This window comes from Molothrus ater, chromosome 25 (genome assembly GCF_012460135.2).
Source record: "Molothrus ater isolate BHLD 08-10-18 breed brown headed cowbird chromosome 25, BPBGC_Mater_1.1, whole genome shotgun sequence".
NCBI lineage: Eukaryota > Metazoa > Chordata > Aves > Passeriformes > Icteridae > Molothrus > Molothrus ater.
In genome coordinates, this window is record NC_050502.2 from 3,494,081 (window position 1) to 3,513,866 (window position 19,786).

General features: G+C 51.4%; 2 protein-coding genes across 2 annotated transcripts; one reads left to right on the forward strand and one right to left on the reverse strand.

Moving 5' to 3' along the window:
• Positions 1-5,147: 5,147 nt before the first annotated feature.
• On the forward strand, positions 5,148-8,905 carry AVPR1B (arginine vasopressin receptor 1B). Its single transcript, XM_036398497.1, has 3 exons — positions 5,148-5,957; positions 6,544-6,688; positions 8,616-8,905. Exons 1-3 carry the CDS (start codon positions 5,148-5,150, stop codon positions 8,903-8,905), a joined length of 1,245 nt encoding a protein of 414 aa, XP_036254390.1.
• Positions 8,906-11,616: 2,711 nt separating this feature from the next.
• Positions 11,617-18,314, reverse strand: RHEX (regulator of hemoglobinization and erythroid cell expansion). Its single transcript, XM_036398164.1, has 5 exons — positions 18,306-18,314; positions 13,940-13,981; positions 12,686-12,719; positions 12,305-12,369; positions 11,617-11,823 (listed from the first exon to the last, which is right to left on the reverse strand). The coding sequence occupies exons 1-5, from the start codon at positions 18,312-18,314 to the stop codon at positions 11,617-11,619; spliced, it is 357 nt and encodes a 118-aa protein (XP_036254057.1).
• Positions 18,315-19,786: the final 1,472 nt, after the last annotated feature.

A 19,786-nucleotide genomic window follows, 5' to 3' on the forward strand; every position in this document is an offset into this window, starting at 1 on the left:
CCAGCTGAGCAGGAGCAGCATTTTCTGTGCTGTGCTGGGACCTAGAGCTGCAAAAATGAGCAGGGCAATGCACTGTGGCTGAGTTTGTGAGGATCCCCAGGACGAGGGGAGAGATGAGAATTTGATTTCATGTTCTTAGAAGGCTGATTTGTTATTATATTATATATTTTTAATATTATATTTTAATTTTATTTTCTATTCTTTTTGTATTATTTTAATTTTATATTATTTATATATTATACTATATTATATATATTATACTATATTATATATTATACTATATTATATATTATACTATATTATATATTATATTGTATTATACTATATAATATATTATACTATACTATATATTATATTGTATTATACTATATAATATATTATATTATACTATACTATATTATATTATACTATATTATATTATGCTATACTAAAACTATATTAAAGAAAGAGAAGGATGCAGACAGAAGGTTTAACAAGAACAAAAATAATGAAAATAATGGAATGGAAAATAATGGAGATAATTAAAAACTCGTGACTGACTCCTCAGAGTCTGACACAGCTGGACTGTGATTGGTCGTTAATTAAAAACAATTCACATGAAACCAATCAAACACTCACCTGTTGGATAAACAATCTCCAGACCACATTCCCAAAGCAGCCAAACACAGGAGAAGCAAATCAATAATTATTGGTTTCATTTCTCTCTGAGGCTTCTCAGCTTCCCAGGAGAAGAAAACCTGGCCAGGAGATTTTTGCAGAAAATGTGACAGAGACACATTGTTACCCTGATAAACCAAATTTAGGAGCCTGGAAATGCAGTGCTGGGGTCCCTGAGCCTCTCCCAGGGGTCAGGGAGGGCTCCCAGTAATTTTTCCCCCATTTTAGGGCTCAACCCTGCAAATTCCTGTAAATTCCAGGCTGGAATTTACCCCAACCCTGCCCAGGTGCTCTCCCTGGACATCCAAAATGCATGGCCCAAAACCTGCAGGGATTTTCCTCATCCCACAGCTCCCCCAGCCCCTGCTCCCAAGGGGGAGCAGCCCAAGCTGGGCTGCCCAGGCTGGAACAATCCCTCAGGCAGGAATTCCACGCTGGAAACGCCAGCCCTGGTGGTGCTGAAGCCCAGGAGCTGCTGCTGGTGCCTCAGAATGTTCAGCAAACCCACAAAAGAAAATGAGTTTATTTTCCATTCCATCTGCTCAAAAAGGAAAAAAAAAAAAAAAAATTCTTTCCTGTGGTGACATCTCTCCCCCTAAAGAAAATTGAATTTCCAAGTTCCAAGGGGGTGGTTTAGTTGGGAATTAGCTTCATTTTCCTCTAAACAAACAAACAAACAACAAAAAATTAGCTGAGTTTTCTTTTCCCTTGGAAAAGAGTTCTCTGTGTAACTAAACTCAGGAAAATCTGGAGTAAAAGCTCTGACTGCAAGGGAATTGCTCCCAAACCAAAATCCTGCCAGAAAAAAAAACCCAAAAACTTTGCCCTCAAAACCCTCTCAGTGTTTCTTCCTCTCTGCCTCCATCTCAGCTTTTCACTGCTTTGTAAGGTTGGGTTTTTTCCCCACACTGCCCTCTATTAATCTCGCTGAAAATCAGACAGCTGATCCCAACCACAGAAAATCAAATTATCCACCAAAGCCCTTCCCAAGCACAGCACCTCCACCAGGCACTCTCTGATAGGTGCTTTATATCCACAGGGCCTCATAAGGACGAATGTCTTTTAATTAGACACAAACTGAGCTCATTTAGGGTTATTAGAGGTGATCTGCAAATTTATTCAGCAAATAACAGATTTTTGTACAGGGAATTTCCATGGGATAGCAGAGCCGTGTCCAGCACACGCCAGGCGGGACAAAAGCCACACCAGGTGATTTTTTGGATCATCTTTTCCCCACAGAGAAAGGGAAAAAAGGGCTGAAAATAGATGAATTTCTCTTCTTCTTGCCATAATTTAGAAACCAGCAGGGAAAACAAAGGATGGATGTTGCCAAACAGAAGTGGAATTGTGTGGGCAGAAGGGAGGGTGAGGAGATGCCCAAATTCTCAGGAAGGTGAAATCCAGGAGCCTTTCAGCTCCAGACTCACCTGGATTTTTCCCCACTGGAAAAAAAAAAAATCCCCATTTCCCCATTGGAGAAGGAAAAAAAAAAATCCAAATTTTTTACACCATTTGCCCTCATCCCACTGTCCAGCCCCTTTCCCTCAGCTCCCAGCCAGCCTTGCACAAAACCTGGGACATCTCCAGCTCCTTTCTCCCCACCAATTTTGTCTTTTCCAAGGATTTTTTTCCCCAGGTTTTAAGAAAAAAAAAAAAGTGGAAAAAAACCCAGGATTTTTTTTCCAGGTTTTGGGGGAGAAAGGGATTTTTTCCAGGTTTTAGAATTTGGTTTTTGGATTTTTTTTTCCAGGTTTTGGAAAAAAATGGGGTAAATTTTGGCGACCTGTGGTTGGGCAGAACCCACTCCCCATTTTTGCGGTGATTTTGTGCCAAATGGAGGAAAACAACAGAATTTAGGCTTCTGCTGTGTCTCAGGGACAATTCCCATCTGCTGGAATCTGAAATCCAGGGAATTCTCAGAACTTTGGGCCTGTAAACCAAAGCTCAGAATTAAATACAGGATTTGATCTAAGACTTTGAAAAAAGCTTCCAAACTTAGGTATTAGAAGCAAGAATGTGGATTTATAGTTTAAAACAGGAACATGTTAAATCTAGAAGAAGAAGGTTTAGAGTTTTGGAGTTTGAGATATAAAAAAATAAAAATAATTATAAAAAGTTTAGAATACAGTACTATAGGTTTGTGTGTCATAACATGATTAACTGAGAAAACTTACATTATAACATAAATCCATACAACTAAATATTTTAAAATTGAATATTTAAAAATTAAATTAAAATTAAATTTAAAAATTAAAAATAATTTTAAATTACATTAAAAATTAAAGCATAAATATCCTTATTAAGAATGTTTTATTAGTCAATAAATCCTTAAAAGGCCTTACAACTAAGGATCTTGGGACCTCCTGAACCACACAATAAAAATGTGAACCAAACTCACCCTTCCCATCTACGTAGAAAATTTAAGAAATAAATCGCAGCATCTAAAAAAAAAAAAAAAAAAAAATCTAAATTCCCATCTTTAACCCATTCAAATTCCTCCCGAAATCTCCATCCCTGAGAGGGACCTGGCAGGATTAAAAAAACCCAGCTTGGGGACATCAGGAAGGACCTGGCAGGGGTAAAACCCAGCGTGGGGACAGAGCTCACACATGGGGACACCAGGGAGGGACCTGCTGGGGGTAAAACCCACCTTGGGGACACCAGGAAGGACCTGGCAGGGCTAAAACCCAGCCTGGGGACACCGGGAGGGACTTGGCAGGGGTAAAATCCAGCTTAGGGACATCAGGAAGGACCTGGCGGGGCTAAAACGCAGCCTGGGGACACCAGGAGGGTCCTAGCAGGGGCAAAACCCAGCCTGGGAACAGAGTCACACATGGGGACATTGGGGAGGGTCCTGGCAGGGGTAAAACACAACCAGGGGACATTGGGAGGGTCCTGGCAGGGGTAAAACCCAACCAGGGGACATCAGGAGGGTCCTGGCAGGGATAAAACCCAACCAGGGGACACTGGGAGGGTCCTGGCAGGGGTAAAACCCAACCAGGGGACACTGGGAGGGTCCTGGCAGGGGTAAAACCCAACCAGGGGACATCAGGAGGGTCCTGGCAGGGATAAAACCCAACCAGGGGACATCAGGAGGGTCCTGGCAGGGGTAAAACCCAGCTTGGGGACACCGGGAGGGACCTGGCAGGGGCAAAACCCAGCCTGGGAACAGAGTCACACATGGGGACATTGGGGAGGGTCCTGGCAGGGGTAAAACCCAACCAGGGGACACTGGGAGGGTCCTGGCAGGGATAAAACCCAACCAGGGGACATCAGGAGGGTCCTGGCAGGGATAAAACCCAACCAGGGGACACTGGGAGGGTCCTGGCAGGGGTAAAACCCAGCTTGGGGACACCGGGAGGGACCTGCCAGGTTAAAAAATCCAGCTTAGGGACATGGGGGAGGGATCTGCCAGGTGTGAAACCCATGCCAGGGAGGGACGGTGCTCACACACAGGGACATCGGGGAGGGACCTGCCAGGATATAAAACCCAGCCTGGGGACACCTCCGGACAGGGCTGGGACACGCTCAGCTGGCTGCTCTCCTGGGGACGAAAAGCCAAAGGGATGCAGCCTCTGTAGAGTTTGCTGCTGCTTTTAAGGAGAATTTCTCTTTGCCCTCGGATTTACCTGCACAGGGGATGCACAGGGTGAGCAGTGCAGGGAGAAGCAGGGATGTGGGAAGGTTTTGTGGGAATGAGAGGAATATCAAAGGCTGAACCAGGGATTTGGGAATGTTCAGTGCAGAGAAGTGAACTATCAAGGACTGAACCAGGGATTTGGGAATGTTCAGTGAACTATCAAGGACTGAAGCAGGGATTTGGGAATGTTCAGTGAACTATCAAGGACTGAACATGAGATTTGGGAATGTTCAGCGCAGACAAGAGAAGTATCAAGGGCTGAACCAGGGGTTCTTGCACCTCTCTGCTCCACAGGAATATTTTCAGCCCAGGCAGAGAGGGAATTGCAGCTGCCTAATGCAGAGTTAGTGTGACAGGTGACAACCTGTCCCGGTGCTGGGGACTGCTGGAGGAGGCACATCCAGCCCCCCAGCCAGGGGGGGGACCTGCTGGGGTAAAACCCAGCCTGGGGACATCGAGAAGAACCTGGCAGGGGTAAAAGCCAGCCTGGGGACATCGGGAGGGACCTGGCAGGGGTAAAAGCCAGCCTAGGGACATCGAGAAGAACCTGGCAGGGTAATAAACCCAGCCTGGGGACACCAGGAAGGACCTGCCTGGGGACACCAGGAGGGACCTGCTGGGGTAAAACCCAGCCTGGGAACATCGGGAGGGACCTGGCAGGATAAAACAATCCAGCACAGGGACATGGGGAAGAACCTGGCAGGGCAGTAAACCCAGCCTGGGGACACCAGGAGGGATAAAACCCAGCCCTGGGGCAGAGGAGCTGGAGCTCAGGAGAAACAGGGAAGGGACAGCAGGACATCAGAGAGGAGCCTCGGAGCTCTGTGCTCCTGCAGAGCCTCCCAGGGGGATGGAGCCGGGCTGGGGCTGGAACGGCTCCCAGCAGAGCCCACCTGGGCACGGCCAGGGGCTGCTGAGCCTGGCAGGGCACCCCAACCTGACGGTGCTGCACACCCGGGACGAGGAGCTGGCCAAGGCTGAGGTGGGGGTGCTGGGCACCATCCTGGCCGTGGCCACCGTGGGCAACCTGGGCGTGCTGCTGGCCATGTACCGGCTGAGGAGGAAGATGAGCCGCATGCACCTCTTCATCCTCCACCTGGGGCTGAGCGACCTGGGCGTGGCGCTGTTCCAGGTGCTGCCGCAGCTCCTCTGGAAGGTCACCTACCGCTTCCTGGGGCCCGACCCCCTCTGCAGGGCCGTCAAGTACCTGCAGGTGCTCAGCATGTTCGCCTCCACCTACATGCTGATGGTGATGACCCTGGACCGCTACCTGGCCGTGTGCCACCCCCTGCAGTCGCTGCAGCAGCCCAGCCGCCAGGCTTACACCATGATCGGGCTCACCTGGCTGCTCAGCTGCCTGCTCAGCCTGCCCCAGGTGTTCATCTTCTCCCTGCGGGAGGTGCGCCCCGGCTCGGGGGTGCTGGATTGCTGGGCGGATTTTGGGTACCCGTGGGGAGCGCGCGCCTACGTCACCTGGACCACGCTGTGCATCTTCGTGCTGCCCGTGGGCGTCCTCAGCGTCTGCTACAGCCTCATCTGCCACGAGATCTGCAAGAACCTCAAGGGCAAGACCCAGAGCGGGGCCCTTGGCACGGGGGGAGCTGCGGTGGGTGCCCCTGGCGGTGCCAGCTCTGCAGGGAAGGTTGGGCAGCCCTCGAGGGTGAGTATAGAATATTAATCCCGATGTTTCCGGGTGGGACGTGCCTGGCTTTGTCTGGCCCTCGCTGCTAGGCCAAAGGCAGCAGCTGTGGGGTTTTACCCCAGAGATACCTTTGGCCGGCTGGGTGCTGCAGCTGGGCACCCAGAACAAATCCAGGCAAAGTAGGAACGCAGTTTACCTCTGGTGGAAAAGGTTCAGGGGACGGTGAAGAGAAAGGAGCGGGTTCTATCGTAGAGTCTTAATCCAGAGTTTTATTTCAGGGTGGTAGACCTCTGAATGTGGGAACAGCTCCCAATAGAACCCCGGGCCGCATGGTCTTGTGTCCTTTTAAGCCCCGGGGACAGGGGGAGGGGAAGGGACAGGTGAGGGCCAACCAGGTGTGAGGAGGGGAAGGCTCAAGGGACACAGACGCTAGGACAGGCCAATGAACCCGGACCTGAGGGCATCTTTTGAACTTCTGCCAACCACACCACGCCCTTGCTGGAATGTTAAGATTGATGGGCAGCCCTTAGGCAGGAGGGGAAGGGGGAAGGTTGGCCCACCTGAGAGGCTGGGATGGGTGAGACAGGAAATCGCACTGCAACAGGTGAGCAGCGTGCGCACCATCTCCCGCGCCAAGATCCGCACGGTGAAGATGACCTTCGTCATCGTGGCCGCCTACGTCACCTGCTGGGCGCCCTTCTTCAGCGTGCAGATGTGGTCAGTGTGGGACCAGGATGCTCCTGATGATGGTGAGTGCCGAGGGAGCACGGAGCCCTGGGAATGCCGGGAATGCAGCTGGGTTTGGAACAAGAAGAGATGGATGGCGTGTTGGCATTTAAAAATAAATGGGGAGGCTACGGGTTTTTACATGATACAAATCATGGGGATTTTACAGATTTTTGCATGATAAAAAGCATGGGGATTTTACAGATTTTAAAGAAAATACAAAAATATAAAAATTATAAAAATCATGGGGAAGGCTACAGGTTTTTACATTATAAAAATCATGGGGAAGGCTAGAGGTTTTTACATTATAAAAATCATGGGGATTTTACAGATTTTTACATGATAAAGAGCATGGGGATTTTACAGAATTTTTTTTTTAATACAAAAATATAAAAATAAAATATAAAAATATAAAACTTATAAAAATCATGGGGAAGGCTACAGATTTCTACATGATAAAAAGCATGGGGATTTTACAGATTTTTACATGATAAAAATCATGGGGATTTTACAGATTTTTTTTAAAAATGCAAAAATATAAAAATAAAATATAAAAATATAAAAAATTATGGGTAAGGCTACAGGTTTTTACATGATAAAAATCATGGGGATTTTACAGATTTTTTAAAAAATACAAAAATATAAAAATAAAATATAAAAATATAAGAATTATAAAAATCATGGGGAAGGCTACAGGTTTTTACATGATAAAAATTATGGGGAAGGCTACAGATTTTTACATGATAAAAATCATGGGGATTTTACAGATTAAAAAAAATATATAAAAATATAAAATAAAATATAAAAATATAAAAATTATAAAAATCATGGAGAAGGCTACAGGTTTCCTTCTCTGCAATGCATAAAATTTCCTCCTTCCTAAAATTCCTTATAAACGTATCAAATACAACACAGATTTCCTGCCCTGTAAATGTATAAAATACAATTTTCAGAGTCAAATAACTCCTTTCACCAGAAAAAAACCCTGAGAAGTGATGATTTCTGGCCATCATCCACAGGGATGTGCAAAGACATCTTTGCCATGTGTGTCTTTCCTCTTCTCTTGGAATTTTCTGAGGTTTCAGAAGTGGATTTCTGAATTCATATGTTGAATTTTTTTCCCCTGTAAATCTTCAGTAGTTTTCCTAAATACTGAAGCAGCACTACTACCAGAAAAAGGGACTTCACCCAAGATTGAAAATCTTCTGGGAGATGCTTTGGGCAGCAGAGAGGCTGAAGGAAAGCCCAGAAGCTGCTGGGTCTCAGCTCTCAGAGGATGTGCTCCAGCACATTGGCTCTGCAGAACCTGGAGGGTTCTGGCTCTGCAGAACCTGGAGGGCTCTGGCTCTGCAGAACCTGGAGAGTTCGGGCTCTGCAGAACCTGGAGAGTTCTGGCTCTGCAGAACCTGGAGGGCTCTGGCGCTGCAGAAACTGGAGGGCTCTGGCTCTGCAGAACCTGGAGAATTCTGGCTCTGCAGAACCTGGAGAGTTCTGGCTCTGCAGAACCTGGAGGGCTCTGGCTCTGCAGAACCTGGAGAGTTCTGGCTCTGCAGAGCCTGGAGGGTTCTGGCACTGCAGAACCTGGAGGGTTCTGGCACTGCAGAACCTGGAGGGTTCTGGCACCACAGAACCTGGAGGGTTCTGGTGCTGCAGAACTGGGATGATTCTGGCTCTGCAGAACCTGGAGGGTTCTGGCACCACAGAACCTGGAGGGTTCTGGTGCTGCAGAACTGGGATGATTCTGGCACTGCAGAACCTGGAGGGTTCTGGCACCGCAGAACCTGGAGGGTTCTGGCACCGCAGAACCTGGAGGGTTCTGGCTCTGCCAGCTTTCCATCCCCCAGCAATGCCAGTGGGTCAGGAATGTGAGCCCCCAGCTCCTGCCCACTGCCCTCCCCGACCTTGCCCAGCCCCTGGGGATGTTTCATCTCTCTCTCTTTGCCTCGCCAGAGTCCACCAACGTGGCTTTCAGCATCACCATGCTGCTGGCCAGCCTCAGCAGCTGCTGCAACCCCTGGATCTACCTGTTCTTCAGCGGGCACCTCCTGCAGGACTGCCGGGGCTGCTGGGGCCGCCCCCGGGCCGGGCTGCGCAGACCCAACTCCACCGGGAGCCTGTGCAGCAGGAAAACCACGATCCTGAGCCACAGCCACCAGGCCGGGGTCCCCCTGCACGGGGACAGTGCCAGGGAGCTGGACCCGCCCTGCGACGAGGCCGTGACAGAGTCAGGCACGCTCTAGGCTGCGGCGGTGGCAGCTGTGACAGCGCCAGGTGTGACACTGCCAGGTGTGACACTGCCAGGTGTGACACTGCCAGGTGTGACACTGCCAGGTGTGACACTGCCAGGTGTGTGACACTGCCAGGTGTGACACTGCCAAGTGTGACACTGCCAGGTGTGTGACACTGCCAGGTGTGTGACACTGCCAGGTGTGACACTGCCAGGTGTGACACTGCCAGGTGTGACACTGCCAAGTGTGACACTGCCAGGTGTGTGACACTGCCAGGTGTGTGACAGCGCCAGGTGTGTGACACTGCCAAATGTGACACTGCCAAGTGTGACACTGCCAGGTGTGACAGCACCAGGAGTGTGACAGCGCCAGGTGTGCGACACTGCCACCGCTCGCTCTCGCTGCAGAGCGTGGCTTTCCCCACCTGGTGGCACCGCGTTTTGCAGAAATCGCAATGTTTCACCCAGAAAAGCGTCGCGTCCGCCTTGTCCTCGCTGCTGTGTGCGCTGGAGGATGGACAGAGCCCCTCCGGCCGCTGCCTGACCGCAGCATCCACCCGCAGCCGTGTTTAGGAAAACTTCTGGATACTCTCCTGCGGGGAGGGACCCTGGAACCTCCGGGGAGGGACCCTGGAACCTCTGGGAAGAGATCCTGGAACCTCTGGGAAGGGATCCTGCACCCTTTGAGATCAGGGGATCCTGCAACCTCCGGGAAAGGATGCAGCATTAAGGGGGATCAAGGGATGCTGCATTCTTCAGAAACAGGGGATCCTGCATCCTTTGGGATCAGGGATCCTGCATCCTTTGGGATCAGGGATCCTGCAGCCTCTGGGGAGGGATCCTGCATCCTTCAGGATCAGGGGATCCTGCACCCTTCGGGATCAGGGGATCCTGCACCTTTCAGGACCGGGGGATGCTGCATCCACAGAATCCTCCTGGAGGGGCGGGAGTTTTGCGTTCCCAGCAGAGCAGCCGGAGCACGGCAGGCGGCAACGCGGCTCCATCTGCTCCAGAGCCGCCGCCGCCGCCGCCTCCTCTGGCATCCGAGCAGACAGCGGGGACAGAGCTGTCCCCCCGCGGGGCTGCCGAGCTCCTCTGGCCTGGAAGTGCCCCCCTGCCGCCTGCCCCGGGCCAGGGACGGGGCTGCGGGGGCCCTGGTGCTGGGCACAGCTGTCCTGCCCCACGCTGTGCCCGCTGGAGCGCCCCAAATGCGGCACTGGCACCCCCGAGGAGCTGCTGGGAGCGGCCCTGGCCCTGCTCCAGCTCAGCCGGGCACATCCTGACTCCCCCCGTGCCCTCTCCCATCAGCTCTGCTCCCAGCCCCATCCCGTGCTCAACATCTGCTGCATCCCAGGGAGCTGCTCTCACCCTGCTGCTGCTGCTGCTGCTGCTGCTTTTGGCTGATTTTGCAGGATCAGGGGCCCAAACCCACCCTGGGCTCGGGGAGCAGGAACTCAGTTCCCCTGCAGTCCCAGCCTGGCCCCTGCCCTGCTCCCAGGAGCTGTTTTGTGCAGGAATAAATCATGGATGAGGCAGGAAAGAGCATCCATTAGCTCAAAAGCTGCTGTGGGTGATGTACAGGTGTCTCAGTGAAGGTTCCCAATTCCCTGTGGGCCACAGGCATTATTCCTTCCACTATCACAGGCTAAAGCTGTAAAAATAAAACATTAAGAGGAAAATATTTTGAAATCTTCAATATTTTCACTTTTTAATCACCAGGCATCTGAATTAGATTTCTCAGAAGCTTCCTCTCACTGGTTTTGGCCTCACCTTCAATCCCATAATCACACCTCTCCTGGGTTTTCCAACGTTACCCAGGAATTGTTGGGGTTTTGGAACATTTTCCTTCATGTGCCCTTCAAGCTGGGCCAGATCTGCACCACAAGGTCATGAAAGCAGGAGTGCCTGGCTCCCCCTGCCACTGATCAATCCCAAATCAATTGTCTCACAACCCTTCATTAAATCACAGCATTACTGAGCCCATTTAAAACACACTTGGGGCAGCTCTAGCCCTGAGGAAGGGGAGGCAGCAGCTCCATCCCCCTTACACAGCTCCCACTGGGGCACCATTCCCATTCCCAGGCACTTTGGAAGTTTATTTCTGGAAAATTCAGCAGTAACAAAATGCAGAGTGAGGAGCAGGGACGTGGCCCAGGTGGGGAGAGACCAACCCCAGCACCTGGAGCAGGGACAAAGCAGGGAAAGCAAAAGCTGGGAGACAGGGAGAGGGAAAATCCAGTGGGAAAATTGTATTTGAAAGGATTTTATGAGGTTGATGAGCAAAACAACAACACTGAGAGGAGCTGCCAGCCAGCTCAGTGCAGGTTTGAGGATCAATGCATCTCCCTCCCATTTTGAGGGGTGAGGGGGGGGATGTTTCTTTTTGCTTTCATGCAATGAGGGAAAAAGGGCCGTGACACAGGAGTGGAGAGCTGATTCCAGCCTGGCTGGGAGGAGCCTTCCCCTGCCCCACCCTGCAGCCCTCAGAACAGTGGAGCCTTTAAGGAAAAGCCAAGGAAGCTGTGCCCGCGGGCGGGGGTGGTACGAGTGCTGCAGCCCGTGCCAGGCAGCGCCCCAGGGGAAGGGGACAGTGCCAGGGGAAGGGGACAGTGCCAGCTGTGCAGCTGCTGGGGGCTCTGGGCACCTCTGGGCAGCAGCACCCTGGTGTGACAGCTTCACCCTGGTGTGACAGCCTCACTTCAGTGTCACAGCTCCACAGCAGTGTCACAGCTTCACCTCGGTGTACTCCACAGCCTTGGATGCCCTGGGGCTGGAGAAGGGCCAGAAATGTGTTTTCCTCTTCTTTGGGTCCACGTTGACATAATCCATGCCAGACTTGACGTTCTCGTAGTCCTGGGCAGAGCCTGGCTCGGGCCCTTTCCCTGGGAACACCAGGGATGTGTAATTGATGTTTGTCTCTGAGCCACGGCCCTGCAGGAGCAAAATGAAGCCCAGGTCAGGCCCCAGCAGCCACCCAGGAGCCTTTGATCTCAAGCCCGTGCATCAGTTCAGGGAATCATGGAATGGGTTGGGTTGGAAGGGATTTTATGCCCGTCCCATTCCCCCTGCCATGGCAGGGACACTCTCCACTGTCCCAGTTTGCTCCAAGCCCCATCCAGCCTGGCCTTGGGCACTGCCAGGGACGCAGGGGCAGCCACAGCTGCTCTGGGCACCCTGTGCCAGGGCCTGCCCACCCTCAGAGAGAAGATTTTGCTTCCTAATTTTCCTGAAGTGCCCAGGGATGCTTCCCTCTGAATGGAGGACACTGGAACGCTGCATGTGACAGGGGACAACAACCACCCCAGCCCTTATCTATGGAATTTCAATGTGGTTTGATGGATTTGCCCCTGCTGATGCTGCTCCAGAGCTGGACACAGCACCAGGTGGGCTGGGGAAGATTTTCCCGTGGTACCTGAGGGCAGGAAGGGTTGTCGTTGTCTGAGTCCTCTGAGGTGTCTGAAGATGTGTCACTGCTCCCTTAAAAACACAAAACATTTACCACCCCAGCACTTCCCACAGGGTTAAAGGGAAAAAAGGATCAAGGGAGAAAAAGCAAACATGCTCAGAAGTGAAAATTCTGATCCACAAAGCATCAGTTTGATCCCTCCCAGCCTCACTTCCCTGGGAGAAAAGGGCAGGGAGAGCCCAGCTGGGAAGAGGAGGCAGCTCCTGCTTGGCCCTTCTCCCACCCCAGCATGTCCACAGCTCATAAGGAAGAGACATCACACAAATGCCACCCAAAAATTCCCATCCCTGTGCCAGGACAATGCCCCATTGCTGCAGAGCCCCTTACCTGCATAGGCTGGGGCTGGTTTTTGTGCTCCAGGCTGTTTTTGTGCTCCAGGTTGTTTTTGTGCTGTGTCCCCTCCAGGTGCTGAGGCTGCAGCTGGGGTGGGCTGAGGGCTGGGGTGCTCCCCAGGGCTGCTGCTCACCTGCATCCTGCAGGAATGCTGGGCTGTGAGCAAGAGGAGAGTGAGCCCTGGTCCAGCACACCCCACCCTGCTCCAGCACCCCCAGCTCAAACCAGCCCACCCCAAAATAATGATTGCTGTGCCCTGGAGCAGGCTCATATCCATCAGTTCAATTCCTGAGATGATCCAGGGCCCTGCTCTCCCACCACGAGAGGCTCCAGTGACAAATCACAGTGTCAGGGCCTCTTCTTGCAAGCTGGGAATGATTTTGACCCAAAGCAGAGCTGGGCTCTGTGCAAATGTGAGCAGCAGTTGGTGTGAAAGAATTCCCTGCTAGAAATTACAGCTTCATCTGAACTAATACTCTGTGAGCTGATTCTTGGTATTTCCCCAGCACTTTACTAAAAAAGCAAGAAAAGAAAATGGTTTTGAAGCAACACAAGGTTGTACAGCCCTCACTGATGTGTACAGCCATGTCACCCATGTCACCACAGCTCACAGCCAGCCCAGCCCAGCCCTGCCCTGCCCTCCCCTGCCCCTTTCCCATCCCACACCCACCCAAACCAGGAAATCACCAGGGAAAGCCATTTTTTAATTACCAATTTTCCTGCTGAGCATGGTGTAAAAGGCCAGCAAGAGGAGAGGGTAGAGTATCGAGGTGAGAAGTGAGGAGACAGCAGGAATCCAGCTGAACAAGAGAAAACCATTCAGTCTCACTGAAATCACCAATTTTTTTCAACCCTGCCATGGCTTCAAGGCACGTTTTAGACTCAGGTTTGTTGGTAGCTTTTGGTTTTGCTGTTTGGTTTTGGGGTGATGTGGCCCAAAATGAGGGCCTTGGTTTTCAAGAATGATTTGAGTTTCTTGCCCCTCGTTTTTGGGGCCTGTCCCCAGAAGGGTTTTCAAAAACCCCCAGGGGGGGAATGTGGTGCTGGAGGGGAGAGAGACATGAACAGATATGATGGAATTACAGAATTGTGGAATGATGGAATGGGTTGGGACCTTTGAAGGGCACCCCCTGCCATGAGCAGGGACATTTTCAGCCAGACCAGGTTGCTCAGAGCCCCGTCCAGCCTGGCCTGGAGTGGTCCCAGGGGGGCTGTGAAGGGCTCTGTGCCCCAGGGTGCTGCACTCACCATGCACAAAGGCTCATCCTCCTGCTGAGGCGTCTCCAGGGCCTGGGGGGACACAGACAGGCAGCAGGACCTGGTGGCAACCAAAGAAATGGTCCCACCGAGCCCCACACTGCTCCACACGAGCTGGAGATCAGGCTCAGCACTTGGAAGCAGCGGTTGGATGTTGCAGGTGTGAAATAAAGGGGTTTTATTTTATCCCAGCCCTCCCCCTGTGAGAATCCCTGTGGTTCACACCCTCACAGAGCCACAGGCTGTCCCTTATCACTGAATTAATGGCTTTATACATGCTCATATCTGAGACTTGTCTGGACTTTCTGGGCTCCACCGCAATAGAATTGAAATTTGTTCTCCTTCTTCTTGCTTTAATCCTCTCTCATGGTTCATTTTTTAAAATTTTTCTCTTTTTAATCCACCAAAAAAAAAAAAAAAAAGGAAGAAAACTACAAGATGAAGGAAAAAAAAAAATCCATGGAAAAAGTAACCAAAGGAAGGTTGTGAGGTTGGTGTGAGACTCTTGCATCAGTCAAGGTCCAGACAGAAATATCAGAGGCCCTCCAACACCTCAGTGTCTGAAACACCTCGGATTTACTACTGTGAGAGCTTCAATCCTGCTGAGGTTAAGAGGGTTTAAGGCAGAAAATCAGAAAACACCAATGCCTGGGCTGGGCCCCTTGGCTTGGGACTTCTGGCCATAACACTCAAGGGATTTATAATAAAAGATAGGGGTGTTCATTTTGTAAAAATAGCAGTGGGCTGCTCCTTTTGTGAGCTTTCACTTGCAAAAAAGCACTTTAAATCCTCTCTCAGTGTTATACACTTGCTATTTATAAATGGCTGATAGGGAGAGATCTTCAGCTGAGGCTTTGATACAGTGATTAAAGCAGCCATGATAATTTGATTGATAGGCTGATGGATAAATTGATAGAGCAAAGGCATTATCCATCCTGTGGAGCAGATTCTATCATTTCCTCTATGACACATTTCTGAGCCTAATTCATCAAAAGCTTTCCTGATAACCACCAATCTGCTGCAAAATTCCACTCATGCAAACAGTTTGATGACTGCCAAGCTGAAAGTTCATTTTTTTGCAGATATTTTCCCCCTCGCTTACTGAATAAATCTGTCCCCAAATATCCTTCTCAAAGGGCTGCCACTCTTGAAAGGCTCATTTCCTACTGTGGGGCAGGAGACGCTGCTGCAGCAGCAGATAAGGATCTGAAAAATGAGCTGTTCAAAAGGAAATTGCAAAATAAGCCCCAAATCCAACTATCAGCAGCTTCTGTGCCGAGGTGGGTACAGCGAGATGGAGGCACCGATATCAGGTGGGTATCAAAAAATCTGATTTGAGACAGCAACCAGTGAGAGCCTGGCACCAAATGTGCTTTTTTGGGGGCCTCAGGGGACTTCTGTGAGCCTGCAGCCTCCAGGACTTCAACCCTTTCTCAAGAAAATGCTGAAATCAAGGCTTGCAGGGAGCTGCTCCTCGGCCGGGCAGCGAGGGTCAACCTGAGGCATCTGCACTCAGCTAAACATGAGTGAAAGCTCTAGAATGCCCCAAATTATTTTAATCCCACTTGAGCCAGGCCCAGCTGGTTCACTGGAGCTCAGGATGGCACCAAAATGTGCGCAGGGGGATTCCCAGCCCAGCTCTGCTCCCGCTGTTGCACCCTCTGCTTCTTGCGCCATCGCACCCGGAGCGCGGCGCCCAACGCGGCCTTACCTGGGCTCAGAGCTTTCCAACCTTCCCTTCCCCACAGCTTGGGGCAGCTGGGGCCCTGCAGGCAGCAGGATCTGGGGCCGTTTCAGCAGGATTTGGGGCCGTTTCAGCAGGATTTGGGTGCAGAGCGGGGTCTGGCAGCGTGGCGGTGCCGGATGCGGTCACGCTCTACCCCCAGGAGCGGAGCCCACACGAGTTCCATGACACCTCCCCTCTGCCCAGCAGCCTCATTTAAATATATTGGGGTGTTTCTCTGCTGTTCTGCAGCTGTTTTGCTGCTGCACCCCTCCATCAATTCTCTGTCTTCCAGCAGCTTTGTCCCAAAATTCAGCTGAGCTTCCCTGGAGCCAAGTGGTGCTGGGGGAGCTGTGCCCAGCTCAACTCAGCTGCCACCCAAAACGAGCTCTGGGTGCTTCCAAGCAAACATTTTCCACAGGGATGAAGCATTTTCCACCACCTGGCTCCATGGCTGCTGGGGGTGGCTGGGCCTCCACCCGCCCACACTCTGGAAAATGTTCTGCAAGCTTTGGGGTGCAAGCAGCAGCCTGGCAGATCCCATCCTGAGAGTTCCCAGGAGTTTTGGGGATTGATGGCTGCTGGTTCATAGGAACTGTGGGGTTTGTAGCTCTGGAAGTGCCCTGGCAGAAAGGAACAAGAAATTCCCTTCTTTTCAAGGTGCCTGACTCATGGGGACGGTGCCTGCTCGCCTTCCAACATCTCCACCAGCCCACAGCAATCCTGCCCCAGGGATACAACATCCCAAAGAATCCTCCTGGATAATCCAAAAGCAAAAAGAAGATTTCAAAAAGCATCACCTACCCCTGGAGCTGCATCACAAGTTGGGGTCACTTCCCAAATTCCTCTTCATCCCTGGGACTGCTCCCACCATCCACCAGCTGCATCATCAGATGTTGGTCCTGCTCTCCTCACAGCTGCTGCACCCCAGGTAAATATTTTGGGGTTTATTTAACTGAAACTTGCTTGTTTGTTGATTTTTTTTCAGGTGAAACTTTGCTGCTGCAACACTTTCAAGTGCTCAGTGGCGGATAAACAGATTAACAGGTGGGAGAAGTGTCTGATAAAGGCAGGAAAAAAGGGTTTTTTACAAAACACTGCTGAGGCACAGTGTGAATCAACCAGGGCAGTGGCTCCACTAAAGGAAATGTGTAAGAAGGAACACAGATAACACGTTTTTAGCCTGAGAACAGGTTTTTTAAACAAAGAAAATGCTTCACACAGAGCTGGTGAGAAGTATTTTTTCTACCCAAGGGGCAAAACCTATTTCTGATCCAACTGTGCGGCCCTGGAGGGGTGGGACACAGCTGGGGACGGGCCCTGACCGGCAGAGCCCATTCCTTTCTTACCAGGTTGGGATGTTGCAGGAGCTGGGGTCACCTTTCCTCAACTTCTCCAGAGCAGCACAGGCTGGCCCTGCCAAGCTGAGGGACACCAAGGCTGGGAAATTGGGCATCTCCTCCCTCTGCCTTCCACACATTGAGCTACAGCTGGAATATGTATGAAACAAAGCCTTTTTGACCCAATTTTCTGTGCAAATCCAGCCCAGTTGCTCCCAAAACATAGAGAAAAAAAAAAAAACAAACCACCACTTTGTTCTACTTGAAATAACAATTTTGAAGTGCTCCGAAGAGTTGAGCTTTTAAAATGGCTTCTAAAATAACTCAAAAGTCTAAATAAATTTGCTTAGCTGCAAAAATTTCTAAATGAAAGCTCTGGCCTCGTTATGACTTTCATCTTCCTATTTTAATGCTGAATCTGCTGCCAGGAGTTTGCAGATTATGATGATCCAATTGGGGGATCTTTTCCACCAAATAAACTATTTCACTTAAAGTGTTTGGCGTGTCTGTGCTGCTGCTCACCCTCACGTTTATCTCCAAAGCCCAGTGACCCTTCAGGCTGGGTTTTCTGATAGGATTTTCGGGTTATAAACCATGTCTGGAACAATCCACTTGCTGTTTTCAGCTTATCTGGCACTTGCTGCAGCTGCTTTTGTTTTAGGAAGTTTCTTTCTAATCCATGAATATGTGATTAGGACAAGGAGGGAGGCTGGTACATTAAACTGCATCTCAAAAGGGGAAATAGAGAATAAATTTGTATAAAAGCCACTTGTTAAAAAAAAATATTGCAGCGTGGGGGAATGAAGGGAATTTTCATTTGTTTTGAAAAAACAGCTGCATTTGCCATCGGCATCAACTGTGCTGTGCCCAACGTTTTCCTGCTCATATTGAGAAATATTTGATGGATTTTTTAAAACTTAATCTGCCCTCAAAGCTGGGGAGAGGAGAGGCCTGGCAGCACCTCCAGGGATGGGGACACAAGATCCCGGTGACAGCAGGACGTGACTTAGCTGTCCCCAGCCACCCTCGGTACCTGTGCCTCACAGATGAGGACTTTAATTTCCTGGGCGAGGGCTTTAATTAGATAAAAATTTAATTAGATAAAACAGGCTCGCTGGGACAAACAAAAAATTGATTAGCACGGTGCTAAAGCCTGTTAATCACGTGAATGGGGCTCGCTGAGCAGAACACCCCCTTTAGTGCCCAAAACCATGGAAAATAAGGACGGCATGCAAAAAAAAAAAGGGCCTGGGCGATGGTGGCAGCAGGAAAAACCTTGCCTGCCCCCACTCACTCCCTCCATGTCTGAAGGCTTTATTTGTTCATCAGCATTTTCTGTTTGCACTCGCTGAGGCTTTAATGAGAGCCCGTCCTGGGTAAAACAAAACCCACAGAGGACGAGCCCATTAACGCCTGCAGAGCACCAGGAGCTGTGTCCCTTGGAAAGCTGCTCCTTCCCGGCCTTTGGAAAGGAAAGTTGAGGATTCCCGAGCTGTTCATCACTGCTAATTAGGCTTTGCCTTATAAAATTAGGTCGATGGTACAAACACATCCCTTTCCTGCACGTCCCTGCAGCTGCTGGGCTTTGGGGCACCCCACAGCCATGGGCAGCCCCTTGAGGTGGGGATGTGGGGTGAAGGAGAAGGGAAATGTTCCTCCAAAGCATTTTGGGGGGTTTCCACCAAAATGATGGTGGGATGGGAACTGGTGCTGGGATGGGGACCCCACTCTGCTCCCTCTGTGGGATCTCCACTGCCCCAAAATCAGCCAAACTCTCCCCTGCTCAGCTCCCACAGGCCCCCCAGCGCCGTCCTCACCCAGAAAAGCAAACGTGACCCCGGAGTGCCCGCTCAGCCTCGCCTGGGCCGTGGCCAGTGATTCATTGTGGGTGCCCGAGCCCGGTGTTGACTCTGGCAGGGCTTATCGAGCTTGGCACCGTGAGTATAAGAGCGGCACCGCGGCGGGCACAGCCGCCATCCCCACCATGAGGCGCCTGCTGCTCCTCGCCGCGCTCTGCCTGGCCCTGGCCAGCGCCCTGAAGAGGTAAGGGGGTCCCCAGAGTCCCCAGGGTCCCCAAGGTCCCCAGGGTCTGGGGGGGACACTGTTAGGGCTGTGATGGGTGGCAGAGCTCAGCCTGTGCCAGAGCGGTGGCACCGTGCTGGGATTTGCGGGTGCTCCGTCCCTCTGGGCAGAGCCTGGCAGCAGCAGGAGGGGCCGTGAAGGGGTTTATGCAAGCAGGGAGGGCAGAAAAAAGCAGCCTGGATTGCTCTTGGCCCTGCTCGCCCTGCCCAGCCCCAAGGGCCTTCCCCTCGGTGGCACTGCCAGGAACTGGACGCTCTCCTGCCAGCTCCTGATCTCCTGTGCCCAAAAACACATCCAGTGCCCCTCTTCTGCAGTGCCTCGGCGGGAAATTGTTGCAGAGAGGGGATGTGGGCTCTGAACCCCCATCCTGGCAGGGCCAGGACCCTCCGGGTGGGCAGAGGACATGGGCAGCACACACAGGAGTGACCAGGACTTTCAGGGTGGGCACAGCATCCACAGGAGGGTCCAGGACCCTCAGGGCGGGCACAGGACGTGGGCAGCAGCTCCATGAGTGCCCAGGACCCTCAGGGTGGGCAAAGCACCCACAGCAGTGACCAGTGCCCTCAGGATGGGCACAGCATCCTCAGGGTGGGCACAGCACCCTCAGGGCGGGCACAGCACCCTCAGGGTGGGCACAGCACTGGGGCGGTGCCCTCAGGATGGGCACAGCACTCTCAGGATGGGCACAGCACC

Excerpts from the sequence above, each read along its gene's own strand:
- AVPR1B (XM_036398497.1), top strand. The coding sequence starts at position 5,148 with ATGGAGCCGGGCTGGGGCTGGAACGGCTCCCAGCAGAGCCCACCTGGG. Across the intron at positions 5,958-6,543 it reads AGGTTGGGCAGCCCTCGAGG|GTGAGCAGCGTGCGCACCAT; the intron begins GTGAGTATAGAA and ends GCACTGCAACAG. Across the intron at positions 6,689-8,615 it reads CCAGGATGCTCCTGATGATG|AGTCCACCAACGTGGCTTTC; the intron begins GTGAGTGCCGAG and ends TTGCCTCGCCAG.
- RHEX (XM_036398164.1), bottom strand. Across the intron at positions 12,720-13,939 it reads AGGATGAGCCTTTGTGCATG|CCTGGAGCACAAAAACCAGC; the intron begins GTGAGTGCAGCA and ends GCACAAAAACAG. Across the intron at positions 11,824-12,304 it reads ACAACCCTTCCTGCCCTCAG|GGCCGTGGCTCAGAGACAAA; the intron begins GTACCACGGGAA and ends TTGCTCCTGCAG.